The sequence below is a fragment of the Mesoplodon bidens genome (genome assembly GCF_964165515.1).
Source record: "Mesoplodon bidens genome assembly, chromosome: 16".
Lineage (NCBI taxonomy): Eukaryota > Metazoa > Chordata > Mammalia > Artiodactyla > Ziphiidae > Mesoplodon > Mesoplodon bidens.
Window position 1 is genome coordinate 76605914 of NC_138173.1, and position 26869 is coordinate 76632782.

Genomic DNA, 26869 nt, shown 5'->3' on the forward strand with positions numbered 1-26869 from the left:
CTTATCCTGCATCAGTCTGGGCTCTGGCTTCCCCTCCCTGGGTCTCGACTTCTTTCTCCTCTTGGCTTCCTGCCCCTACGTCCCTGTGTCCGCACCCTCCTCATCCCCATCTTCGTGGCTCTGTGCATGGCCATGTCCCACAGTGGATGGGAAGTGGCAGGCCTGGACGTCGTGGGGCGGCTGCAGTGTCACGTGTGGAGGTGGCACCCAGCGGCGGGAGCGCGCCTGCTTGGGGCCCTTCTTCGGGGGGACAGCCTGCCGGGGCCCACAAGACGAACACCGGCAGTGCAGTGCCCAGCGGTGTCCCGGTGAGCGTCCCACACTCCCACCCCACGGCTGGACTCTGGGGAGGGGCCTCCTGAGTGGCGGGGGAGGGAGCTTGGAGCTTAGCTCTACTGGGAAAAGACTCCCCCTCGTGAGAGTAGATGTCTTGCAGGGGTCTTGGCCTTCCTGACCCTGCTGCCAGGTCTCGGTCCACCCCCCGTACCCCACCCCCACTCACATTTCTAGCCCCTTGGCAGAGCCCCATGAGATCTGTGATGAGGACCACCTGGGCACTGTGATCTGGAAGGAGACCCCGGCGGGAGAGGTGGCTGCAGTCCGGTGTCCCCGCAACGCCACAGGTGAGGGCCGACGGGGCAGGGGTGGTGCGGGGCCTTCCTCTCCGAGGTGCCCCTTCAGGCCCGCCCACGGAACTGTCAGCCCAGGGCCCGTGGCCCAGACCCTGCCCAGGCAGCCCTGTGCACACAGAGGCTGGCGCAGTGCAGGCGGGGGTCCGGGGCCGCCGCGTCCTGAGAGCTCACCAGGAACCAACGCCAGCATGAAGCCCCTTAGTGCGATGTCCCACAAAGTCCCCCATTTACACGCAGGAAACCGAGGCACAGAGGAGTTAACACACTTGCCCTGGGCTGGGGGGCCATTAAGTCGGAAGTCGGCTTTGAACACGGTCATCTTAATCCCCGTGCAGCCCTGTGGAGTGATGAGAGGTGTGGAAAAAGCAGGGTGCGCTCCCAGAAGGGGCCCGGCGCATCAAGCTTGGCTTGGTTTTCTTTGCCCCTCTTATCTGAGGAGTGCATGAAGTTTTGTACCCCTGTTTGCTGTGTGACATACAGGAAGTGACTTAACGTCTCTGAACTTTGGTTTTCCTTCAGTAAAACAAGTGTGTTGTGAGTTCCCCACCACCCGACAGGGCTGGTCCACGTGGTGGAGGCTGTGTATTTCCAGCTGTGGTTGTAGCCCCCCTTCCCAGAATAATACATGTTCTGGGTAGCGTCTTACAAATACAGGGAAGCCAAATGAATAAAATACAAGTCACAGAACGGTGTGACTTCTTTGGCCTTTTGTCTGCATGTATGACCTCTCATTTGGATTTTGCACCATGCTGTGGAGCAGGTGTCCTGTCCTGCCCCGGGGCACCTGTTGGATGACAGGCTTGTGGCAGTTCCCCAGGGTCATCACCGCTGTGTGTGTGCACAGCTGTGCCTGGCTCCCTGGGAGTAAGTTCTGAGTCATAGGCTGTGCCCGTGTTCCAGGCCGTCGACACCTGATGCCAGTCAGCCCCAAGGCTGCCCGGTGTCCGCAGCACACCCGGGCCATCGGGGGCCCCTGATCCCAGGGGCGAAGCTAGGCAGGGGCCAGGCCGTTGGTTCTCCCCAGGGCTCCGGATAGGAAGGGGCCCCAAGAGAGGCCCTGGGCTGAACACTGAAGCCCCTCACTCGGCCCAGGGCTCTGCCTCCACGCCGGGGGGATGCCTGCAGGTTTGGCTCCTGCCAGGTTCCAGTGCTTGGCCTGTGGCATCTGCTCAGAAATGCTTTGAGTGAGGGAATTCCCTGGTTGTCCAATGGTTAGGACTCCAAGCTCTCATTGCTGAGGGCCGGGGTTCAGTCCCTGTTTGGGGAGCTAAAATCCCACAAGCCACGCGGCCAAACAAAACAAAACAAAACAAAAACAACAAACAAACAAACATTTAAAAAAAAAATCTTTTGAGTGAAAGAAACTAAGGGATGCCTGGCCCCCACGCCAGCTCTGCTCTTGGAATGAGGGCACAGGCGAGTGCCTGCTTCTAGGGCTGTAGGGTCTCATCCAGAGGGGCTTGTGCCTGGGAGCCGGGGGTGGGACTCCCACTCCCACCCCGGACGTGGGCATCTACCAGAGAAGTGGGAGAGAGAGCTGACCCACCATCTCCCCAGGCCTCATCCTGCGACGCTGTGAGCTGGACGAGGAGGGCATCGCCTACTGGGAGCCCCCCACCTACATCCGCTGTGTCTCCATCGACTACCGAAACATCCAGATGATGGTGAGGCCGGCCCCGGGGTCTCCCGCCCCACCCATCCCTCCAGGGCTCACCTCTGCCCTCCGTCCTCAGACATAACCCTGTGTCCCCGGTGGCACGCTCTGTGAGTCAGCCATGGCCACTGGCTGCGGGCTGCAGAGGACCCTCTGGGCATGGGAGGTCCTTGGTACCTGCAGAGTCATGGCACTCATACCCTCCACCTCCCCAGACCCGGGAGCACCTGGCAAAGGCTCAGCGCGGGCTGCCCGGAGAGGGGGTCTCCGAGGTCATCCAGACACTGGTAGAGATCTCCCAGGACGGGACCAGCTACAGCGGGGACCTGCTCTCCACCATCGATGTCCTGAGGAACATGACAGAGATCTTCCGGAGGGCGTACTACAGCCCCACCCCGGGGGATGTACAGGTGGGCGCCCAGGAGGGCGGTCCTCCACCCCAGCCTTAGACCGAGCCCAGATCTCAGATAGAGCTCTGACCCTGGTCACATTCTGAGCCGTGATTCTGGTAGCTTATTCTCTGCTCACTGGCCTTTCTTCCTCTGCCTTTCAGAACTTTGTCCAGATCATCAGCAACCTGCTGGCGGAGGAGAACCGGGACAAGTGGGGGGAGGCCCAGCTGGTAAGGACGCCAGCCTGGGACCCTTGCGGCCAGAGCAGCAGGGGGGCCGCGGGCGTCTCTGGTGGCTCCCTGGGCCCCAGGCCAGCTCAGGGTGGGGTCTTGGGTTCAGATCTTTGAGGAGGTCGCTTATCCTTCTGAGCCTCGGCTTCCCCGCCCGTCGGAGGACAGTGGCTCACCACGTGGGGCTCGGGGAGGGGTGTGAGCAAACGTGTTGGCCGCGGGGTACACACCAGGACGTGGCGGTTCTTTTGCATCTGGAGAAGTTGGTCTGCCTCCCTCCCTCCCAGGCTGACCTGGAACCTGCCAATACTCCTGTGCCCAGGGCAGCACCCGGAGTGGGGACTGCAGTGGCCAGAGGCCCTCCGCTCTCCTCCCAGCTGGACCCCTGGCCCCCGGGCTGGAGTGCAGCAGCCCCTCTGGGCCCAGCGTTCTCGTCCACACAATGGCGATGAGACTCAGGTCCCCATCTGCTTCCCAAGTCAGGTCCAGAGCCCTGTGGGGCTAGAGAGTGACCGACAGGACCCTGATGAGGAGGGAACAGATGAGGGAAGGAGGCCGGCGGAGGCAGAGCGGGGAGAGGGCGTGTCCCTGCTGGGCGCAGGGGCCTTCGGGGACCCTGAACTCCGGGGGTCGGTGTTCTCGGCGGGGCCGCTCCCCACCATGTCCCCGACCCCCGCCTCCCCTCCAGATGGGCCCCAACGCCAAGGAGCTGTTCCGGCTGGTGGAGGACTTCGTGGACGTCATCGGCTTCCGCATGAAGGACTTGCGGGACGCGTACCAGGTGACAGACAACCTGGGTAAGCCCAGCCCTCGCTGCGCCAACCTCCAGGCCCCTGCCCCGCAGCCCTGGGCAGGGCGCTTCGGCCTCCATCTCCTTGTCTATAAATGAGCAGCGCCAGATGCCTCCTGCAGGACCCCCGGGCCGGGTTCTAAGATGATCTCTGTATCCTCAGGTGCACAGACCTGAGTCTTCTGATGATGGTCTGATGTGACCCCGGGAGGGGGTCGGCGTAGGGGCTCTCAGACCCAGACAAGGTCCTGGAGACCTCGAATCGTGGGACACACCAGGAAGTCCCAGCCACGGCCAGCCCCTTGCTTCCACCTCCCTGGGGCTGGGGGCCCACTTGTACTTGTCCCCACCCCGCCCCGGTGCCCCCGGTGCAGGGACCTTGAAGGCAGGACTACATAGTCCTCCGCTCCCAGAAGTGCCTTGTCACACGGGGCCTGGCTCCACCCAGCTCCATGGCGTTGAGCGACTCTCTCAAATGGGAAGGCAGGGGCGCTGGCCTTGTGGGTCCGAAGGAGCAGTAAGTGGGCCTGGGACCTGAGAGCTCAGTGGTGACCGTCGGCACAAATGCTACAGCAGTTACATTTAACGATTGTCATCAACGTCCTCTTAAATAGCTCTCTTGGGCCACATTTGTCAAGTCCTCCCTGTTTTGGGGCGCCTCCCCACACAATCTCCATTGTCAGGGTCCCTCCTCACAGTGGGGAACCAGGAGCGGGCGCTGGACCCGGCTGTGCTCCTAACAGCACCAAGGAGGGACATTGTCACATCCCTTGCAGAGACCCTCGGGCCTCTAGTGACATATCCTAGCTCAGCTGTGCTGCATCAGCACACACCTGGGGACCTGCCTGGGCCGGGACAAACGTTCGCTAAGCTGCAGGTTCCCAGAGTACTGGCTGGCCCTGCCTTTCTGCCTTTGAGCTCAGGACCCCAGAGCTGGGGAGACCTCTGAGGCCAGGGGATCAGGGACAGCCGTCATCTCGCAGGTGGGGAGACTCAGGCCTGGGGGTCAGGTGCTAATGGAGGTCACCTGGCAGGTGGGATCAGTGGTGGCACCAGGCCGGCTGGGACTTCCTTCCCTTCCTCGCTGGGCTGACTGGGCCTTTCTTCACGGTGAGATGGGAGTGGCCCAGAGAGGGGAGAGCTTTTATGCAGCCGTGCGTGAGTGGGCATGGGACTGGGTGGCTACTGCAGCTCTCAGCCCCCCTGGCCCAGGGCCTCACTGTGAAGTCTGGTTCCCCAGCCGCCCAGCCCCACCCATGGCCCCTGGAGAGGCGCTCAGGGCCCACCCTCTGTCACCAAAGGAGGCCCTGGACTCCTTCCCATTAGTCCTCATTAGCCATCCCACCCCACGCACCCTCACACCCCCAGTTACCTCCTAGCCCCCCCATATACTCACACACCCATGTACCCTACACGCCTACACACCCTACACACTGTGCACCCCATGCACCCACACACCCCATGCGCCCTGTGTACCTTACACCCCCAATTCACCCCCTACACCCCTCATATACTCACATACCCATGTACCCTACACCCCGTGTGCCCCATGCACCCCACACACCGTGCACTCCATGCACCCCCATTCACCTCCTAGACCCCACGCATATACTCACACACCCCACGCACCCTGCGCACCCATGCGCCCTACACATCATACACTCCCTACGCCCTGCTGCTGGAACACTTACCCCAGGAATCCAAGCAGCCTAACCTCCTCCAGTGGCCTCCAGAGGCCACCTCCTCAGGGAGGACTTCCTGACCACCCTGTTTGGAAGTGCCCCACCCAGGGGTCATCACTGCCCAGCAGACCGCAGTCCACCTATTTCTTCTCTCCTCGGGTCACTGTCTGTTGCCCCCGCTCCGTCAGCTCTGGGAGAGGGTCTCGCCTTCCTCTGCACCCGCAGCGTTAGAACGGTCCCAGGCACATGGTTGGGGCTCGGAAGCGTGTGGCGCGGATGAATTTGTTTATTCGTTCGGTCCTTGGTGAGGGCCTCAGCCACAGAGGGCCAGCCCCAGGGTTGGGGGAAGGCCAGGTGACAGCCGGGCAGGCGAGGCTGTTGGTTCCTAAGCCCCTACCCCTTCCCCCTACACCTAAGGCCGCCCCGGCGCAGACCCCGACCCAGGCCGCGGGTGCTGGGTGAGGGGAGCAGTGTCTGCCTGGAGTGGGTGGGCCTGGAATGAAGGGGCTTAGAGACGATGGGACCCCACCCCACCCCCTCCTGTCCTCCCAGGCCCGTCTGCCGCTTCACCTCTGGGAAGCCTGGGGCGGGGCTGGACAGAGCCCACTGGGGCTGGTGTCTTCAGGAGGCCTGCCGGGCGCCCACAGGGAGAGCTCGGGAGAAACGGCTACAGGCTGCCAGCTCTCCCTGCCCTGGCCTCTCCCCATACGTGCTGTGTCCCCACAGCCCGTCCCCCTCCACCCTGAGTGGAGCCCTTCCCCACACCCAGCGCCTTCCTTCCCGGGTCCCCGCTCCACCTTGGTCCATCTGTTGGCCCCTTTACAGTCCCGGCCCTGTGAGGGGGGATCTGTCCCTGTCCCTGTTACAGAGCTGAGCCCAAAGGGGGAGGGCTGGGCTCCAGTGTCCCAGGGAGGGGCACCAAGGTGGACACCACGCCCTGTGGGTCCCTCTGTGGCCACAGACCTGCCCGCAGAACCCGTCTCTGGCACCTCTGGGGCCACGGGGACTGGGTCCAGGCCTGGGTCCTCATAAGGGCCATAGGGCTCCTGCTGGGGTGGGAGTGTCATTTGAGGGCTTGGAAGGAACCAGGAAGCTACCCGTGCCCTGGACCTCGTGGAGAGGCTGGTGTCAGGCTCCCGCCTGGCTGGGTGGCCCCATGCGTGCTGCACCCACTCTGAGCCAGGAGCACCCCCGTGTCATGGTCCTGGGCTCTGGGGCCCACTCCCCGTCCCAGGGCCGAGGCTCCTCTCGGGAACCGGCTTTGCATCTCACTGTCTCTGTCTCCCTTTGTCTCTGTCGTCTCTTGCTCCATCCCAAACCCCAGTCCTCAGCATCCATAAGCTCCCGGCCAGTGGAGCCACGGACATCAGCTTCCCTATGAAGGGCTGGCGGGCCACGGGCGACTGGGCCAAGGTGCCAGAGGACAGGGTCACTGTGTCCAAGAGCGTCTTCTCCACGGGGCTGGCAGGTGAGGAGCCTCGGGGTGTGGGAGGGGCCCCCCAGAGACTGAGGCTCCCCCCGAGGAAGTTCCTTCTGGAGTGTGGCCTGCTGCTTCAAAGGCTAAGGTGGCGTCCGTTTCTTCTCAGTGTTCCCCAGCTTGCCCCCTCCTCCAGGAAGCCCTCCCTGCCCTCCCTGTGTTGGGAGGCTCCCAGGCAATCTTGGCTGAATGGACCAATGGACGCCCTCACCGCAGGGAGGGAGAGGGTCTTGCCTGGAGTCACATAGCAGGTGACTCTGGTTCCCAAGAAGATGAACTGTGCCCTGCCAGCCCCCGGGTCTCAGGAGTCACCCAGGGGGACCCAGGCAGTCCCCCCAGCTCCAGGCAGTGCTGCGTCCGCAGTCAGGAGGGACACACACTCCCCTTGCCCAAGCAGGGTCCCGGTTTGTGGGTGGCCGGGAGGAGGGTGACCGCGGTGCTCTCTTCCAGAGGCTGATGACTCGTCTGTGTTCGTGGTGGGCACCGTGCTCTACAGAAACCTGGGCAGCTTCCTGGCCCTGCAGAGGTGGGTGCCGTGGGCACGCGGGGTGGGGGTCAGGGAGGCCAGGCCTGGGGGAGGTGAGGGCGCAGGGCTCCCGACCCCGACACGGCCCGCCGGCTCTCCCCCAGGAACACGACCGTCCTGAACTCCAAGGTCATCTCGGTGACCGTGAAGCCCCCTCCCCGCTCCCTGCTCACACCCTTGGAGATCGAGTTCGCCCACATGTACAACGTGAGTGCCCTCCGTGTGCACGTCTGCGTGTGTGTGCCCCTCTGCCTGATCCCACGTGTGGTGTGTGCTCACACGTCTCCACCTCGCATCAGCCTTGAGAGAGGGCTCCTTTACGCCGAGTGACAGGTGGGGATGCAGGCTGGCAGAGCTGCGGGGACTTGCCCAGGGTCACCCAGCAGGGCCGTGTGGGAGCTGAGGCTCAACCCAGCCCCGTCAGCCTGGCCGTTCCCTCGGGGGAGAGAGAGTCATCCTCTGCTGAGAAGCGCATCTGCCCCGGCCTCACGGACCCTCCACACCCTGCTCCTTGGGGCTTTCCCTCGGGCCTCAGAGCAGCTGGAGCCACGAAGCCCTCGGACCAGCCGAGAGCCAGGAGCCGCCCCGGTTACCCAGCCGGGACAGGGCAGCGCCAGGCCAGGTTGGGGGAAGAGCCGGGCCTTCCTTTCCTGCTGTGTGGCCTTGGGCCTTGCTCCACCTCTCTGTGCCTCGGCTTCCTCCCTTACGAGTGGGAACCCTGCTCTTACCACACCACAGCCCTCGGGACAGGGGTGTCTGCTGAGCCCTACCTGTGCCCCCTGACCCCAGGCTTTCCGTGTCAGCCCATTTTGCATTCAGCTGGACTGGTCACCTGGGCATCTAGAGTTGAGCTTCGGCCGCTGCTGTCCAGCCCTGCTCAGAGAGGGGACGGAAGATACCCAAGGCCACACAGCAGGGGTGGAGGCTGAGCCAGTCCCTTCCCCGCTCTGGGCCTCAGTTCCTCCTCCTCAAACTCTGTCTCTGGGGGACAGCGGAGGGAGGGCGCCTGGCACGTCCACGGGTGGACCCCACAGTGACCCTCGGGTGCGGCTCATAGGGCGGCAGGTGGCCTGACCCCTCCCCTCTCTCCAGGGCACCACCAACCAGACCTGTATCCTGTGGGATGAGACGGATGTGTAAGTTCATCTGGGCTTTGTGGCCTCGGGCCCTCGGGGCAGACTTGGTGGGGGGATGGGGGAGGAGGCTGACCCAGTAAGGGAGGCACGTGGGCTTCAGGTTCAGGGCCTCCGACTGTCACCCCGACCCCGACTGTCAAGCACGGTCTCTCCCCGCCTAGTTCCGGCTCTGAAGGAGCAGGGGCCCGCCCAGCCGGCCTCGCGCTCCTCCCAGGGAAGTCCACGGTCAGGGGTCCCGAGGGCTGTGGAGGTCCCCTGGAGACCGCCGCGGACCGGGGCAGCTGGGTGACACCCAGAGGGGTCAGAGAGGAAGCAGAGGTGGGGGCTTCTGGGGTCCCAGGCCCAGTTCCCTGTGCAGCATGTGGCGCCAGCCTGTGCTTCAGCACGGCGAGTACAGGTGGGCGCCAGGCATTGGTCTAGACTGGCCGGGCTGTGATTCGGGGTCACGGGCCGTGTGGGCACCCAGAGCAGGGTGTCCTCCCAGACACAAGGAGGCGAAGGGAGGGGTGGGTGGGGTCTCGTGTAGTCCCAGTGAAGAGTTTGTGCAAAGGCCCTAAAGTGGGGGCGGCCCTCAGAGGTGAGGAGGGTCAGAATCTGGGGAGACTGGGCAGGAGAGAGCTTAATGTCTGGATCCTGATGGGCCAGGTGGGCCTGGGGAGGGCTGGGCCTTCCCCCCAAGGGGTTTGCTATCCGTTGAGGAGGGGGTGGTCAGAGAGCTGCATGTCATTGTCACCACCCGCCTCCCTCAGCCCTGGCACCGCCAGTCTTCAGGCCAGCACCTAGGCCAGGGGTACATGCGGCGAGTCCCTCGTACTACGGGCAGCGCAGTGACGGAGTTGCGTCCCGGGAGGTCAGGGGAGGCTCCGGAGTGGCTGACACTCAAGGAGGACACCTTTTCCCTGCAGAGAACGCGAGGGAGGGTCTCGGGCAGAAGCACAGTTTGAGCAAAGGTGTGGAGCTCGGAAGGTACAGGGGGAACATGAGGCGTGGCCGGGAAGAACAGGCAGCTAGAGAGGCACAGGGGTGCGGGGAGGCTGCAAGGGCCATGGGGCCAGTTTGTAGGGGCAGTGTGTCGGAACTATGGAAACTGCCAGGGAGGGATGTGATCATCATGTATCCATCCATCCTCCACCCACCCATCCACCCACCCATCCATCCACCCATCCCCCATTCATCTATCCATCCACCCACCCACCCTTCTATCCATCTATCTACCCACTTACCTATCCTCCCACCCACCTATCTACCTATCCACTCACTCATCCATCCATCCACCCCCCATCCATCCACCCCCCATCCATCCACCCACCCACCCACCTATCTACCCACCCACTCACTCATCCACCCGTCCACCCCTCATCCATCCATCCATCCACCCATCCACCCATCCACCCCCCCACCCATCCATCCACCCCCCCATCCATCCATCTATCCACCCATCCATCCATCCACCCACCCACCTATCTACCTATCCACTCACTCATCCATCCATCCGCCCCCCCATCCATCCACCCATCCATCCACCCACCCACCTATCTACCCACCCGCCCACCCTATCCCCCGGTGATTACTGACCACTGACAAGCACTCCTCTACAAGGTCCTGGCCCTCAGCCTCCTCCTGTGCCTGATGAGTAGGAACAGGAAGTTAGGAACGTATAGATCCCTGTGAAACTGTCAGGGCGTGCCACGTGCCAAGAAGTGGAGGCAGTGGATCTAGTGGCAGGTGGGGCGAGGTGCCTTTCAGAGCAGGTTCACAGAAACCTCTCTAGGGTGGTGTTTGAGCAGAGGCCTGACACAGCACTGTACACGTGGGTGTCTGGGGACAAGCATTTTGGCAGAAGGAACAGGCAGTGCAAAGGCCCCGTGTGTGCAGGGAGTGTGCAGGGCCATAGGGCAGACTGCACTGCCCTTTCCCACTCTGGCTCTGAGGGTGTGAGGACAGGGTCTGGGGCCGGGAGCTGGGCTGGGGGAGAGCTCGGGCGGACCCTGTAACCCTGGGAAACTGGCCCTCTGGCTTGGGTTGTTGTTGACTGTTTTTCTCTGGATTTCGCAAGCGGCATAAACTCTTCGTACAAAATGGGGTATCAGAAAAGGGTGAAAAAAGAAAAAACAAGAAAGAGGGCCCACGTTCTCACAGTACCCAGGCTGGCCCCCCTAGCCATCGTGGGAGGTTGTGCAGCGGCTGCAGTCCATCCCCGATGTCAGCACAAGCCCCTCCCCACAGCCCAGAAACCCTCCCAACAGGCTGTTCAAAGGCTGCCCGCAGCTCCCTGGCGGTGCCCGGTTCACCCAGTGCCCCAGCATCCTTGCTTGGACAGCGCTGCTCACATTTCTGGTTATTTCCTTGGCTTTGAGTCCCCCAGACCGTTTCAAGGTCTTGGTAGTAAATTGCTTTCCAGAGAGGTGGACCCATCCCCTTTGCTCTCCCAGGGCAGCAGGTTGTGAGAGGTCTGGCCAGCCCAGTGTCAAGTTCACTGTCCTTTGGGGCTGCATAGTCTGGGGCAGATTCCACCCTCCAGAAGCCTCAGCCTTCCATCCCCGTGGCGGAGTCTGCCTGCTTGCGTGTGAGAGCAGAGTGGGGGAAAGGACAGCGGCCAGGTCCATGGGGTGCTCACCCCTGGCTGTGGCCTCCACTTGCCCTTCCTCTCTCAGGTGTGGGGAGCCCACCCACTGCCCCAGGCCTGCTTTGCCCACTGCTGGTCACCTCTGGATAGATGAGATTGTAAGGTCTCTGCACCTCGGTCCAGGGCCCCGAGGACAGTGGGAAGGTGACAAAAGCTGTGCTGTGTTTGAAGCCCCCTGAAACGCATTTTGCCCACAAGCTCCCTGTTCAGTCCTGGGTGCAGCCCTGGGAGCCCTGCTGACTGTTCGTATTACCTCTGGGGAATCTGAGGCTCCAGGACTGTGGTCCAGCTCAGAGTGGGGACTGAGGCATCTGATCCAGAGCTGGACAGCCTGGGACCCCGAGGCTGACAGTGGGAGAGGGGCCACGGGGGGAAGGGGGCTGGCTCTGTCCCCCCCCCGCCCTCCCCCCTGCTCTGTGCGGGACAGCACCTCCTTCCACCGCAGGGCGGGGCCACTTCTCACGTAAATGGGCTCAAAGGAGCCAAGGGTTTCCCAGGTGAGCTGAAATGGAGACCAGGGACAGGGCTCCAGGTCTGTTTCCACCAGTGTGCCCAGAGATCAAGTCTGTGCTGGTGTGGGCTTGTGTTTGTGTGTGTTTGGATGAGAAAGGGTCTCACGTGGCTGAAGAATTGTGTGTGGAGGTGGGGAGTGCCAGTGGGGGGTGAGAGCCATCAGTGACCATCAGCTGAGAAGTAGTGATCTTCTGACCCATGACTGGGCCCTGGTCACTGAAGGAGCCTAGATTCCCAATCCCAGACTGAGCCCTTGTCCTGGTCCCACGATGAGCCCTGACCATGGTCACACGCTGAACCCTGACCCTGGTCACACGCTGAGCCCTGAACCTGGTCACACACTGAGCCCTGACCCTGGTCCCATTCTGAGCCCTGATCCTGGTCACACTCTCAGCCCTGACCCTGGGCAAACACTGAGCCCTGACCATGGTCACACGCTGAACCCTGACCCTGGTCACACTCTGATCCCTGACCCTGGTCCCATTCTGAGCCCTGATCCTGGTCACACTCTCAGCCCTGATCCTGGTCACACTCTGATCCCTGACCCTGGTCCCATTCTGAGCCCTGACCCTGGTCACACTCTCAGCCCTGACCCTGGTCACACCCTCAGCCCTGATCCTGGTCACACTCTCAGCTCTGACCCTGGTCACACTCTCAGCCCTGACCCTAGTCACACACTGAGCCCTGACCATGGTCACACGCTGAACCCTGATCCTGGTCCCACTCTGATCCCTGACCCTGGTCCCATTCTGAGCCCTGACCCTGGTCACACTCTCAGCCCTGACCCTGGTCCCACGCTGAGCCCTATCCCGTGTCTCATCTGGAGTCACTCGTGCATGTTCACATATAGTTGTTCACGTGTCATGTGTGTGGAGGGCTGCCTCCTCTTCCAGCCACACGTAACAGTCAACCATGTGACACAGGCGTCTTGGAAAGTCTGAGTCAGAGACTTCCACCCACAGGGCAGACCCTCTACTGCTTCGCCCCCAGTTGTACACACACACACAGACTCAACATCTATAGCGACTGCTCACAGAGAGGCTCAAGGCCGCCCCCTCACCCCCACCCACCTACGCCAGCCTGACCAGTGGCAGTGAGGGCCTTGGGAGCAGGGCTGTTGAGGAGGGAAAGGGGGACTTTGCAGAATTCTCAAATGTTTAGGGGGGTGGAGGATGGGTGGGTGGATGGGGGATGGGTGCAGGGAGGATGGGCTGGTGTGTGATGGGGGTTGATGAAGGCCAGGAGCACATCCCTGGAGTTAAGTTCTGTGGTTCTGAAAGGACAGCTCCCTGGATCTTTCACTCGTAGAAGCTGCAAATGTTTTGCAGTTTCTTTTTTTTTTTGCGGTACGCGGGCCTCTCACTGCTGTGGCCTCTCCCGCTGTGGAGCGCAGGCTCCGGACGCGCAGGCTCAGCAGCCATGGCTCACGGGCCCAGCCGCTCCGCGGCACTTGGGATCTTCCCGGACCGGGGCACGAACCCGTGTCCCCTGCATTGGCAGGCGGACTCTCAACCACCGCGCCACCAGGGAAGCCCTGCAGTTTCCTTTTTAAAAACAGCCAAGAGTTACATAGAGCATAAAAGTCAGAGCTGGCAAGATCCTCAGAAATCATTTGCTCTGCCCTCACTTGAAAATGGTGTAGCTGAGGCCCAGTGTGGGGACGTCAGGCCAGGCCAGGCCTGGGCCAGATGCGCTCCACGGTGCTCGTCCTGCTACGCCAGCGTTTCTTTTGGGAGGTGTTTTGCCCGATACCAGTCCCGCGTGGGCTCCAGGGAGGGCAGGGTTCTATGCCCACTGTGTCTGGTGCTCCCGGGTCCACACTCGAGTCAGCTATGAAGGCTCTGAAAAGTCCTGCAGCAGCCTCCTCTCCAGTCGGGTTGGGGTGCTTGGCACCCTTACTCTGTAACTTGATCCGGCAGAGCAGACGCTGGGACAGGCTGGTGGAGGGCGTGATGTTGCCACAGAGTCTGTGGGGTCCTTTCCTGAAGCCTGAGCCCACTCCAGGCACCCTTAGAACCCTCTCATTTACTCACACAAGCTTTCTCAGTCCGGCTGAGGACCGGGGCCCAGAGTGACAAGCCCAGGGTCGCCCCGTGGGTCCTGCGAGTCTGCGCTCTCTCCCCGCCCGTGCCGACCCCCAGCCCTGCTGGGTGCAGCTGTCCTGGGGGACGCTGAGGACCCAGGTCCAGCCCCCTCCCTGGTGTCCTTGCCCAAGTACATGTCCTGGTCCCTTTAAGAGCCTTGCTCCTCCCCCATCCTTGGTTTCCTAGGAGAGGGCAGTGAGGGGCCAGGCCGAGGGGGGCAAGCGGAAGGGAGTCTTGGCAGGGTCCCCAGGTCGCTGTCAGCGCCGGTTCCCAGCCCAATTTCTCCCACGCCAGCTGGTTCCTGATGGGGGCAGAGGAGGCCGGCTGAGGGGGACAAGGAGGGGGATAGGGTAGGAGACGGGCTCGACACAGAAGGCCTCCCTGGCGGCCTGGGTAGGGCCTCGGGATCCACGTCATCAGGGAGCACGGGAGGGAGGTGGGGGGACATGCTCTTCTCCCCCCACCTGGATGGGGGCTGGGGCTGGGGGAGGGGTGCAGAGCTGCTCCCAGAGGCGAGACCACCCACCCGTCCTAGCCTCTGCTCTGGACTCAGCCCAGCCCCTTCCCCAGCGCCCGTCCCTTCTCTGAGCCGCCCCCTCCTTCGTCCTTGGGCAGCAGGGGGGCTGGCAGAGGCCCACGGTGGGCCTGCCCTCTCTTCGAGGGGCGTCTGAGCCCCGGGCCTGCCTGTCCCCTGCCGGGTTTGGGAGCTGGAAGGGACAGACAGCCATGAGGTCACGGCCCAGGGACAGCAGCGGTGCTCTGAACCTGGGGCCGTGAGCGTCCCCACTGCCCTGCTGGCAGCCCAGCTCCGCAGCCACCGCCGGCCGCCCCACGGGCCCCCTCGCCACTCCCCTCTTTGGTGCCAGCTGGAACACTTGGCGCCTTTGTCCATGGTCCCCGTGCCCTCTTCTCCAGCCTCAAAAGCCACCTGCTCCTGGAGGCCTTTCTGCCTGTTTTTCTACATCCCCAGCCCTGTCCCCTTCCTCCCAGCTCTGACCCCCATTTGCAGCAACTCCGTGTACCTGCATGTTTGTTCCCCCAGCAGAGTGTGAGGCCCGCGGCGTGCAGGACCTGGGTCTCCTCATCCAGCGTGCCACCTCCCCCCCCCTCGCTGGGTACACAGGAAGCCCTCGGGAGAACTTATTCTAACGGCCCCTGCCCTCTCGCCCTCTTTTTCTTCCTGCTGGAAAGAGCACTGCTTGGCCAGTGGCGCCCTGGTGAGGCGCGTCTGGGGAGGGGGGCAGGGTCCGGTGCCAGGAGCACGCTGGGGGCATCACAGACAGGTGCTCGAGGGTCGGGGGGGGGCGCCTGAGCGTGGGGGGCTTTCCAGGGCGGAGTCAGGGCCCACGATTCTCCCGCTGGGCGTGTCCAGCTGCGTCCCGTCCCTGTGCTTTCCCACCTCTGCAGGGCCCCGTGTGTCTGGGTGCCCCTGTGTCAGAGGTGTGGGTGCGCACCCCTAGGAGTGTGGTGTCCATGGAGGCACAGGATGTGGCCAGCCCTGAGCTCCCGGGGGCTGCTGGACGGGAGCGGGGGCCACGCCGGGCAGTGCTGGGTGGCTCGGTGTTGGGAGGGTGCCAGGGTGCACCGGGCAGCTGCGGGTGGGGGCAGGTTGAGTCAAGCACGTTGTCTTCCCTGGTCAAGTGGCCGAGGGGTCAGCAGAGTGTGGCACCACCAGGGCCCCTTCAAGGCCTTGCCTCCTCCTTGCCTCCTGTGCCCGCACTGGTGATGGTGGCATTGGGGGAGAGCCTGGCATTGCCCTCAGGGAGGAGGGGGCGCCCACGGGCCCTGAGCGCATGGGGCAGTGCCAGGAAAGGGGGAGGGTGCTCAATTCCCTCCTCCACTGAGACCTGGGGGCTCCAAGAGGGGCCGCCTAGGGGGAGGGGGACAGCTGCCTCGTTGGGCCACTTGGTGCAGGGAGGGCGCAGGTGAGGACAGCGCAGGGGCCTCTCCAGGAAGGACCAGGCCTGGCTGGACCAGAAGTACTTCAGGCCGCTCCTGGCAGGGATTTCATGTCTGTCTGTCTGTCCTTCTGTTTTCGACGTTCCCGAGCTCTGTGTCTTCATAGTGACGTCAGCCCTCGGTTGAGCACTCGCCCGCGCCCGGCGCTGGGGCCCCCTTCGTCCTCCCAGGAGGAGGGGTCAGTGCGGGGGCTGCCCCTGCCCAGACCCTGCCACCTCCCGCAGGGCCCCGTCTGCCTCGCATCCTCCCGGGGTCTCACTCACCGCTCCCCGGGCTGCCAGGCCTTTGCCCTGGCTCCTCCCACAGTGTCACAGTGTCGTTCCCTCCGCTCCCTGCACGGTTGTGTCAAACGGGGAGGTGCTTCACCTGGCACATGTTCCGGGCCCTGTGTGACATGGGGGGCGGAGCAGACCTCTGACCTCCAGCCTGGACGCCAATCCTGGCCCTGTTCTCACTGACGGGTGACTATGGGCAAGCCCTTTAGCCTCCTTGAGCCTCAGTTTCCGCATCTGTCCAAGGGGCGGCTGTGATTCCTTGATGAGATGATGTGTTAAGGATCTGGACCAGGAAAGGCTCAGCAAGTAGATGCTGTCGTTACCTCCCCCCACCCCATTCCAAGAAGCCTGCGGGGGGGACAGCAGTGAGCCACTCAGGCAAAGCATGTGCCCTCAGGGGGCAGGGGGATGGAGCACGGCTGCCCCACGTGCTGGGAATAAGGGGCCACCTCTAGGAGTGGGCTTCCTGGGGAGGGGGAGCTTGGGCTGGTTGTGAAGGGTGAGCTGGAGTCCCGGGGCAGGAGGGTAGTAGAGGCCCCCCAAGCCCAAGGCACAGTATGTGCAAAGGCACCGAGGCAGAGAGCATTTGGGGTGCTGGGGTACAAGTGGCCCAGTGAGAGGTGGTCCTGGGGGCCTCCGCCAGCTCCTCTTTTTAGGAGCAGAGAGGGGTGAGCTCTCTGGCCTTGAGGTAATCAAGCACAGGCAGAATGGGGCTGTGTTTTGGAACAACAGAGTGACACTTCCTGGGCACCTGCTCTGGGCCTGGTCCTTCTGCCAAAAGCTCATTCCAAGTTCAGACCAGGCCCCAGACCTCACACAAGAAGCCTGAGGCTCAGAGTGGTGGAGAGGCTTGCACGGGTCACACAGCCAGCTTGCGGGTCCTGACCCTGCAAAGCCCTGAACCTGGATGGCCCCAGTGATCTTGAAGAGGCTTGGTGAGGACAGGGCTGGGGGATTGCGGGGTCCCTGCCACTGGGACGGGCCTGGAGGGCGCACGGTGACCCTCCTCCCTCGAGACACTTGCTTCCCTCCACTCGGGGTGTGCAGTCGCTAGTTTCCTGAGGCAGAAAAGTCTTAATCAAAACCCCAGCTTGCCAGGCGGCTCGGTGGTTTGCTGGTGTGGTATTGGGAGGGCAGGGACTAGTGTCCTCATCTCTGCAGGGAGCTGCCTAGGGATGCGGGAGGGCAAGATGTGGGGTAGACACAGGAAAACTCGGCAGGGAGGGCAGGGTGACCGTGGGTGTCCATTACCCTTTCTTGGCCTTGGTGCAGAGGCACCTGGAAAGGGGGGATGATGAAACAAACTTGAGGTTCATCTTGGGAGGCAGGTGAGCTAGGAGATGCCTGGAGGGTGGGGTGTGGTCAGGGGTGGGATGGATAATGGCGATGGCGTGGTTGCCTGGGTTCAGCCCATCATGATTGATGGGGTTGGTGGTGAGGCCTCCTGCAAGACGGGCTCCACCTACATGGCGCCCTGAATGTTGGTGATGGGGGTTACCAGCTAGTGTCGGTCCACAGACATGGTGCTGGTTCAGAGGTGATGGCAATCATGGTGATATTGCTAACAGCGGAGGTGATGCTGGTGACCATGGTGATCATGTAATTGTGGTGACCCAAAAGATGGAGAAATGGTGGTGACACGGTAGTGATGACTGTGCTGTTGATGGTGGTAGTATTGGTGGTGAGAGTTATAGCACTGGAGATGGTGTGTTGTTGATGGTAGTGATGATGCTGATGGTGGTGGTGATGATGATATTGGTGCAATGGCAGTGTTGCTGATGGTATGATTGGTGGTGGTGGTGGCAATGGTGGTAATAATGGTCGTGTTATTGTTGCTGCTGTTAGTGTTGGTGATGATGATGGCGTTGGTAGTGGAGATGATGGTGAGGGTGGTAGTAATGATGCTGTTGATAACATAATGGTGGTGGTGGTGGTGATGATGGTGGTGATGGAGGTGGTATGACTGTGTCATTCTTGATGCTGACGATGGTGGTGCTGTTGATAATATAATAGTGGTGTTGAAGTTGATTGTGTTGGTAGTGGTGATGGCAGTGATGTGGTAATGACGGTACTGATGATGGTGGTGGTGATGGTGGTAGTAATGGTTGTGCTGTTGATGGTGGTGGTGCTGGTGTTAATGATGTTGCTGATGGTGGTGACACAGTTGTAATGGTGGTGCTGATGGTGTTGGTGGTGGTGGTGACGATGGTGGTGTTGGTAGTGGGGATGGTGGTGATGGAGTGGAAGTGGTAGTGGTACTGATGATGATATTGGTGGTGTTGGTGGTGGCAGTGGTGGTGATGCAGTGGTAATGATGGTCTGATGATGTTGATGGTGGTGTTATTATTGTGTCATTCTTGATGCTGGTGGGGGGGCTGTTGATAATGTAATGCTGTTTCTTTTTCAATGTAGTAATTGTATTTTTTATTAGTTTTTATTGGAGTATAGTTGATTTATACTGTTGTGTTAGTTTCTGCTGTACAGCAAAGTGAATCCGTTATATGTATACATACATCCCCTCTTTTTTAGATTTCCTTCCCATTTAGGTCACCACAGAGCACTGAGTAGAGTTCCCTGTGCTCTACAGTAGGTTCTCATTAGTTATCTATTGGATACATAGTAGTGTGTATATGTCGATCCCAGTCTCCCAGTTCATCCCACCCCTTCTTTCCCCCTTGGTTTCCATAAGTTTGTTCTGGACATCTGTGTCTCTACTTCTGTTTTTGCAAATAAGTTCATCTGTACCATTTTTCTAGATTCCTCATATAAGCAATATTATATGATATTTGTTTTTCTCTTTCTGACTTACTTCACTCTGTATGACAGTCTCTAGGTCTATCCACATCTCTGCAAACGGCCCTATTTTTTTTTTAATTTTACTTATTTATTTATTTTTGCGGTACGCGGGCCTCTCACTGTGTGGCCTCTCCCGCTGCGGAGCACAGGCTCTGGACGTGCAGGCTCAGCGGCCATGACTCACGGGCCCAGCCGCTCCGCGGCATGTGGGATCTTCCCGGACCGGGGCACGAACCTGCGTCCCCTGCATCAGCAGGCGGACTCTCAACCACTGCGCCACCAGGGAAGCCCATGCAAACAGCCCTATTTTGTTCCTTTCTATGGGTAAGTAATATTCCATTGTATATATGTGCCACATCTTCTTTATCCATTCCTCTGTTGATGGACATTTATGTTGCTTCCATGTCCTGGCTATTGTAAATCGTGCTGCAGTGAACATTGGGGTGCATGTGTCTTTTTGAATTATGGTTTTCTCCAGGTATATGCCCAGGAGTGGGATTGCTGTGTCATATGGTAGTTCTATTTTTAGTTTTTTAAGGAACCTCCATACTGTTCTCCATAGTGGCTGTATCAATTTACATTCCCACCAACAGTGCAGGAGGGTTCCCCTTTCTCCACACCCTCTCCAGCATTTGTTGTTTGTGGATTTTTTGATGATGGCCATTCTGACCAGTGTGAGGTGATACCTCACTGCAGTTTCGATTTGCACTTCTCTAATACATGGTGCTGGTATTGATGTTGATGGTGTTGGTGGTGATGGCGATGGTGATGTTACTGATGTTGGTGGTAGTTTCAGTGACGGCCATGCGGGTGGAGGTTGTGCTGACAGTGAAGGTGGTGGTGGTCTCAGCTCTTTGGGGTATTTGAAGCCCCCCCATGGGAACCAGGGCGCTCCCATGGCACAGTTTTGGAGGTAGACTGCAGCAGACAGGGTCAGATGCCAGCCCGAGGAGATGAGAGGGTGGGGTGGAGGGCAGAGGGGAGCGCTCACGAGGCCACGCAGTCTGGGAGGGTGTCTTGGAGTAGGCAAAGCTGGGCCAGCTGAGGGTGGTGAGGTTTGGGATCTCCTGGAGCCAGGGGTGTGCTTGTGGAGGCGCCCAGTGCCCAGCACAGGGCCTGAGCAGGCGGGCGAGGGACACGCTCGCTGAATGAGTGAGTGATGCACCAGCCTGGCCCCCAGCTGCACCAGCGGCTGGAGCGTGAGGGGGTGGGGTGTCGAGGCGCTGGCCCCTCAGCTGGCAGGGGTAGGTGAAGGCTGGACAGAGCTGGGCCAGAGGTGCACCAGGCGAAGGTCTGAGTGAGGGGCAAAGGGCTCAGGTAGGGTTCCTGGGGTGCAGGGCTCTGAGATGGGAGGAGTTGGCAGGTAGGCTGGGCTTTAGCGGGACCCTGGCCCTCCCAGGCCAGATGACTTCCTTGCGAGGCTGGGGAGCTCAGGGTCCCAGCCTCTCCAGGGGCCCCGGTGGCCTTGCCCAGCTGGGTGGGGTGGGTCAGGCGAAGAGCTGCTGAGCCCTGAGGATGGCCAGGTTTCTAGCCTGGGGGCAGTCCTGCGGCCGGAAGCCCTGACTCAGAGAGTGGCTGGTGCCAGGTGAGAGCCAGGAGATTGGCATCGTGGGGAACGTGAGAAGCCCTGGAGGCCCTGGTCACAGCCCCACAGATGCTGAGACAGCCTGAGACACTATCAGTGCCACAAGAGCCAGCCCCACGCGGGCAGGGACACAGGCCTGAGGGGGCAGGGGTCTCACCTGGTGATGCACTCAGCAACACCCAGGCCAGGCAGATATCCATCCCCCAGGGTCCCCAGGGCCACAGGCATTGCCCCCAGGCCCTGAGCCAAGAGGGGATGGAGCTGACCTGGGCTTGCCCTGGGGGTTCTCACAGGCCAGTGACCAGATGGGGGTTGGGCACAGAGCAGGGGGTTGAGGAGACTTCCTGGAGATGGCAAGGCCCCGGGGGAGCCCTGAAGGACGAGGCTGAGTCAGCCAGGGGGCAGGCGGGTGTGTGGTCAGAGGGACTGGTCAAGATCAAGGCCTGGAGGCAGGAGAGGGCGCCTGTGTTCTGAGTCACCGGTGGTTTCTCTGGGCTGGCACATGCAGGCAGGGCTGCCAGGGCTGGGATAGTGGGGGTGAGGGCGTGCTTGGGAGTCATGATGAGCTCCAGCCGCTGGGTGAGGTAGGACCCAAGAAGGGAGCACCAGCACGGCGGCAGGGTAGGACCTGTTGGAGGAGCCAGGTGCAACGCTCAGGAACTCATGGCTTATCCAGGCAGGCTCCCTGGAAGAGGAGGCTCAGCACAAGCCTTGGTCTGTGGGTCAGAGGTCAGTAGGCGGAGGTGGGAGGTAGGCACCCTGGATGTGTGAAGCGTGATTCAGCAGGGCTTGTGCCTGGAATGCGTGGTTTGGGGAGCATGACGGCCAGTCTGAGGAGTTTTCAGGGGCTCCTAGAAGCCCCTGCCTGCAGAGGCACCTTGCCCACTCCCTGTTCCCTCATTGGGGTGAGCTGTGCCCACTCTGGCTTCTCTCTGCTGTGTGGGGGGACACCTGTGAGTCACTCACACTCCAGTGTGAATTAGCCCATCAAACCCCAGGGGACCCCGATGCACACAGTCCCATAATAGCACCTGCTTCGTGGGCCAACAGGAGGCATCCTGAATGCAGCGAAGGCCCTGGCTCAGCGGGCTGGCAGGGCGCTCTCCACCCACCCTCTGTTACTGTCCCCTGATGTCCCACGAGTGTGCCAGGGCCTGTGCTGGGCATTGCGTCCCTATGGTCTCCCTGGACAGCATGTGGGGGGAGGATTTATGCCCACTTCACAGGGGAGGCAGCTCAGCTCTGAGTGGCCGGTAGGGAATTGGCCCAGAGGTGGGACCAGGCCTCAGGGTGGGAACATCCCCCTCCTCCCGGGGCAGAGATGGACGAGCACATCCGGGCACAGCAGGGACCGGGACGGAGGGGTGCCATAGGCCGAGCCTCCTCCCAGGGCCTCCGACATGCCTTGGCCCCCACCCACCCTGGGCCCCAGGGGAGGTCCCCTGCGGGGTCTCCTGAGCTGGGTGGGGGCCAGGCTGCCTTCTCTGAGCCACCTCACCTGGGCACCAGAATAAGGTTGTGGCTCTGGCACAGGTGCTGAGTGAGGCGGGTCTGCACCGGGCGGGAGTTGCGGAGAGCTGGGCTTCACGGTCTGAGTGTGGCTGGAGGGGAGGCTCAAGGCGGAGAGCGGGGAGGCTCAGGGAGGGGGTGGCCAGTCCCCAGGGGCTGTGGGTCCCTGAGTGAGGAGGGAGCCGGGGAAAGGTCTTGAGCAGAGGATGACGCGTCCTGGCATATTTCAAATGGTGGCGCGGGGACAGGCGGTGGAGGGCAGGGCGGAGGCTGGCAGTGGTTGGTCCCACCAGGGTGGTAACCACAGCATGGGGAGCAGAAGTGAGACTCTCAGTGCGTTTTGCAAGGAAGGTCAGTTGCTGATGGGTCTGTAGGTATGAGAAGGAAGGAGGGAGGGAGGGTCCTGGAGGCCGCCGCCAGGTTGGAGCGGTAAAGAGGGGCCTTGCTTGTCCACCCATAGCAAGTCCTGGCTGAGCACTCCGACCCCACTGGGGTGCGGGCAGCGGGGTGAGCCAGCCAGGCCCCGGTCCTGCCCTCCCAGAGGAGGATGCAGGTGGGAGCATCAGGCCATCACACGTGGCGGGAGAACCGGGCCGAGGCGGGAGGACCCGCGGATGGAGGCCACGGGTCAGGGACGGCCTCGCCGTGAGAGCCAGGGCGCTGGCCCATGGCTGTGGCCGTGGAGGCAGAGCCGTCCAGGCCGGGCCCAGCTGGTCGGCGTGCAGGACACGGACAGCCACCGGAGGGGCCACGTTCACCGTGGCGGTGACTGGCCTAACACTTTCTCAAGGAGCACTTGGGGCCGGGGAGGCCGGAGCAGGAGGCAGCTGCCCGGGGAGCGAGGTGGGTGGATGAGGGTGGTGTGGTGGTGGAGGGAGGATGCCCGGTGTATCCAGGACTGACCCCAAGGCGTCCAAGGGGTGGGGGGCGGCAGAGGCAACGCAGGTCTCAGCTCAGGGTCAGGACGCACAGTGGGGGCCCGTGTGCAGGGGTGCCGGCTCAGAGCTCAGAAGTGGAGCAAAAGGGATGGGAAATTGTCCCTTGGGTTTGGTGACTTGGGGGCTTTGGTAGGAGCAGGGTGGGAGGAGCCTGTGTTGAGGAACGGGTGGCCTGCAGAGGGGTGGGCAATGGCTGGACCTTCCTGGGGGCCCTGGTCGATGGGGGAGGCACAGCCTTTCTCTGGGAGCTCTGATCTGAGGGGCCCAGGGCCCCCTGCAACCTCCCGTCAACTCAGGCAGGGAGGGGCTCCCACCCTCCTCGTGCTGGCAGGGGCCCCGGCTCCAGCTCCTTCTCTCGCCCTGGACCTGGGGGGTGGGGAGGCGCAGGTGGGTGTCACTGACCCAGATTCCTCGGGCCTGGGCCTGGAAGGGGGGCGTGGCTCTGTGACCCAGATATTCCACGTTTCTGAAGCTGAGTCAAGAGGCGACCAATGGTCTCCCACATGTGGGAGTGTGTGTGAGGAGGGAACGACCCGCCTGTGTTGCAGAGATGGTAACAGGTGTCACCTGCAGCAGGAAGGATTTCGGTCAGACATGGTGAAGAACTTCCGGATGTGTGGGTATAAGAGGAAACGTCCTAGAGGTTTTGTTGAAGAAAGAGGGCTGAGGGTCCCCTGACCTTTCCCAGTTCAGGGTGTGCCTAAGATGCAAGCGAGGGTCCACCGGTCAAGGACCACCGCCCACCTGTCCTGCTCCAGCCAGCCCTCAACTGATGCCCGGCGCAACACAGAAAGCTCAGCTGATGGCCTGGGAAAGCTCCACTGACCGAGCTCTGCCCTGGTGTGGGATGGGCCTTAGGCAGGCCCCCCCTCCACCTGGTCTGGGCCTGGGGCCATCCTTGAGGGTCCCTTTCAGATTTGCTCCACAGAGTTCAGTGGTTCAAATACTGTAGGCCTTGTAGGTTGGTCAGACAGATAAAAAACTGGAATCCTGGCCCTCCTGCTGTCTTGCTGCGTGGCCTCGGGCAATCATACCACTTCTCTGAGCCTCAGTTTCTATATCTACACAGCTGAGTTGAGGAATATTGCAAAGATTAAATGATAAAATGCACAGGAAGCTATTAATACTGAGGTGAGGTGGGGGAGGGGACGAGGAGAGGGTCCCTGTCCCTGTGTCGCGTGTCAGTGGCCGGCCAGAGCCAGGGGGACCGTGGAGTGGGGAGAGGCCAAGGCCAGGGAGCCTGCAGAGGTCCTGCAGGGTCTGGGTGAGCCCAGAAGCTGCCCACCTCCCAGGCTGCCAGCCCCAGCAGTTGGTTCCCCGGACCAGGGGCGGACGCCTCCTCGTGCCCTCCGTGGCCTGAGGCTGCAGGGGCAGGCCCTGGCCGCACCCGTCAGCAGAGCGCGCAGTGCTCCTCGTCGTCCCCTCCCCGGGAGGCTGATAAGCTAATTAGTGCCCATAGCAGGAGTCTTGTGGGGCTAACCAGCAGCCTGGGCTGGCCTTCTCCCAGGAGGTGGCCAGCAGCTGTCAGCCTGGCGCCCTGCAGACCCGCCAGCGCTGCCTGGGAACCTGCCAGCCTACCGGCCCCAGCCGGCCTGGCTCCCCTCACCCCGGCCCGCGGGGTGCTGTCCCTTGCCAACCCTCCCAGCAGCCTGCAGCGGGCGGGAAAGATGGGTTCGGGGTCCCCCCCACTCCGCTCGGAGTAGGAGGGCTGAGGCAGCGTCTGTGCCTGGACTGTGAGAACTAGAGCTGAGATTTGAACCCAGGACCGGCCGGCCACAGACTCCTGCTCTTAGGAGCGGGCACGGGGCCAATGTCGTGGACAAGCCTGAGAGAGAGGGAGGCGCTGTCTCCAGGCCGGAACAGCCTGCAGGCCTCCTCCCCGGAGCGTCCTGGGTCTTGGGGACTTCTGGCCTGCACTTCCTTGGCCGTCTTGGCGTCTGGTCAGTGGCTTGCATGTGCACCCCAGGCGTGAGGATGGGGTGCTCTGGGGGTGGGAGGGACCAAGGGTAGCTGGGGCTCAGCACTCTGTGCCCATTCTGCGTGGTGCTGGGGGATGAGGGGAGACAGGAGTGTGATGTGCCCAGCACAGCTGAGTGAGGCCTTGATGAAGCCCCGCTGAGGGTGCGGGAGGACCAGGCTGGATCTCCCAGGACTCTCCAGGGCCCCGCACTGCCTTTCCTGATCCTTCCGTCCCCCAGGTCTTGTTTCTGGTTCTGCGGCTATTGGGGTCTTCTTTTCTAGAGGAAGGCGGGGGAGAAGGGGTCTCTACCTGGGCCTGAATTGGTTTTGACTTCTGCTCCACTCCACACCAGGGACGCCGGGTGTGCAGGACGGCGGCCCGGGAGGTGGGACCACACAGGCAGCCGAGCCCCTGGCCTCCATCCCAGGGGCTGCGGTCAAGGCTGTGGCCTTGGCCCTGGCCCTGCCTGGGCCCTGCTGTGCTGTGTAGTCAGGCACACCTCGGCTCCTCCCGGGGCCAGCACGGGTTCAGATGGGCCAAGGTGGGAAGGCTCAGGCGGAGGCGTGGTCAGGAGCCAAAGAGGTGGAAGCTCTGGGGGCCTTCCCGTGGCATTCTTTATGAGGGCCCCTAAGATGGATGAGCTTTGGGCCCCCCAAACCCTGGCTCCCGTGGACTCAGGGGCCAGTGCTAGTGAGCGGGATGTCCCCTGCACTTCAGAGGGCAGGAGACAGGCGTGGGGGAGGGGGTATTCTGGGGCCACAGAGCCTGATGCACCCCACGGAGCTAGGGCCTAGCCTCTGCCTAGCTGTCACCTTGGGCCTCAGTTCTCCTCCTCTGTAAAACAGGGGCAGGCCCTTCCCCGTGGGGGGAAAATGAAGAGAGAAAAGCAGACTCGAGGGCATCCAGCGGGCCCAGAGTGTGTCCCTTCTCCCCTGAGGCCTGAAGCTCAGAAAGGAGATTGTATAACATCTCAAATTCAACAGAAGCAGCTCTGGGTTCTGGGATGCCCAAAGCTGAGACCCTAAGCTTTCCTAAAGACGTTCTTGCAGGTGCTGGGTTGGGGGGCGGGAGGGCCTTGACGGTGTCCCACGTCATCCTCCCGACCGTCTCCTCCCCATTTTAGAGATGAGGAAACTGAAGCTAGGGCTGGTAGCTGACTTCCCAGGTGACACAGCCAGGAGGTAGCCCAGGATGGTTGCTTGCAAATCCAGGTGTTGAGGAGATGCCCGCTCAGTGTGTGGGGGTCAGGGCTCCCCTGGGAGTGCACAGGGTGGGAGCCACTCAGCCCCCAGCCCGCCTTCCATACAGAGGGGCTGGGATGGGGGAGACAGGCTGAAGGCTTTGGAAGGCACCTTGCAGCTCCCTCCTTCTGGGGCTGGGGCTGAGCGATCTAGGGCCGGCCGGGGGTGGACCCTTGCCGCAGAGACCTGGAATTTCCCCCCCAAAGTCCCGGGGCAGACACCAGGTCTGAGTTATTTGCGGGGCGAGGGGGCTTTTTCGGCCCTGGGGGCAGAAGGAGACCACTCCCAGCTGTGGCTCCCGAACGGCGGTTCAGGCTCGACTCTTCAGCCTGGAGCCCTCCAGCCTGCAGGCCCAGGGCCCTGGGGAGGGCACTCCATGGGCACCTTCTGCGGGCCTGCCTGGCTGGACGCTGCCAGACAAGTGGGCCGGCATGGGGGTGGGGGACTTAGATCAACAGCGACTGGTTCGCAGAGTAGTTCAGTCCGGCGCACTGAGGCCCTAACAATCGCTGGTTTCAAGGGAACCAGAGCCACCCGAGCGGCAGACAGCAGGAGGGCCCTGGGTCAGACGGCAGGGGGCACGCTCAGGCTGCTTCCCCGACCCCGGGTGGGGGGGGGGGGGAGAAGGCCTATCGGGGCCGGGGGAGGTGGCTGTGGGAGCGGGGCGGTCCCAAGGTCACCAGCGCGACGCGGCGGCTGGGGGCGGAGGCGCAGAGGCGCCCCTCATCCCGCCCCGGCCCGCGCGCGCACCGCAGGCTGCCGCGCCCCCCAAGCTGGCGCCCGGCTCCACGTGCGCCCACGCGCCCCTCCCGGCCCGGCGCTGGGGCGGGGCGCTCTCCGGGCGCGGGGCCAGGGCTCGGCACC

The 26869-nt window shown here is 62.2% G+C and overlaps 1 protein-coding gene across 3 annotated transcripts in view; it reads left to right on the forward strand.

Moving 5' to 3' along the window:
* The window catches only part of ADGRB1 (adhesion G protein-coupled receptor B1), a gene marked incomplete at its 5' end in the record, with an annotated part of 69443 nt that overhangs the window by 13917 nt on the left and 28657 nt on the right, over positions 1 to 26869 (forward strand). For all 3 annotated transcript variants that reach the window (XM_081258445.1, XM_081258444.1, XM_081258446.1), the window contains 10 exons: positions 144 to 308; positions 522 to 623; positions 2190 to 2296; positions 2502 to 2696; positions 2840 to 2908; positions 3597 to 3705; positions 6705 to 6848; positions 7308 to 7383; positions 7488 to 7590; positions 8476 to 8519. In XM_081258445.1, the coding sequence (XP_081114571.1) occupies positions 144 to 308; positions 522 to 623; positions 2190 to 2296; positions 2502 to 2696; positions 2840 to 2908; positions 3597 to 3705; positions 6705 to 6848; positions 7308 to 7383; positions 7488 to 7590; positions 8476 to 8519 (1114 nt within the window). The remainder of the gene's footprint in view (positions 1 to 143; positions 309 to 521; positions 624 to 2189; positions 2297 to 2501; positions 2697 to 2839; positions 2909 to 3596; positions 3706 to 6704; positions 6849 to 7307; positions 7384 to 7487; positions 7591 to 8475; positions 8520 to 26869) is intronic.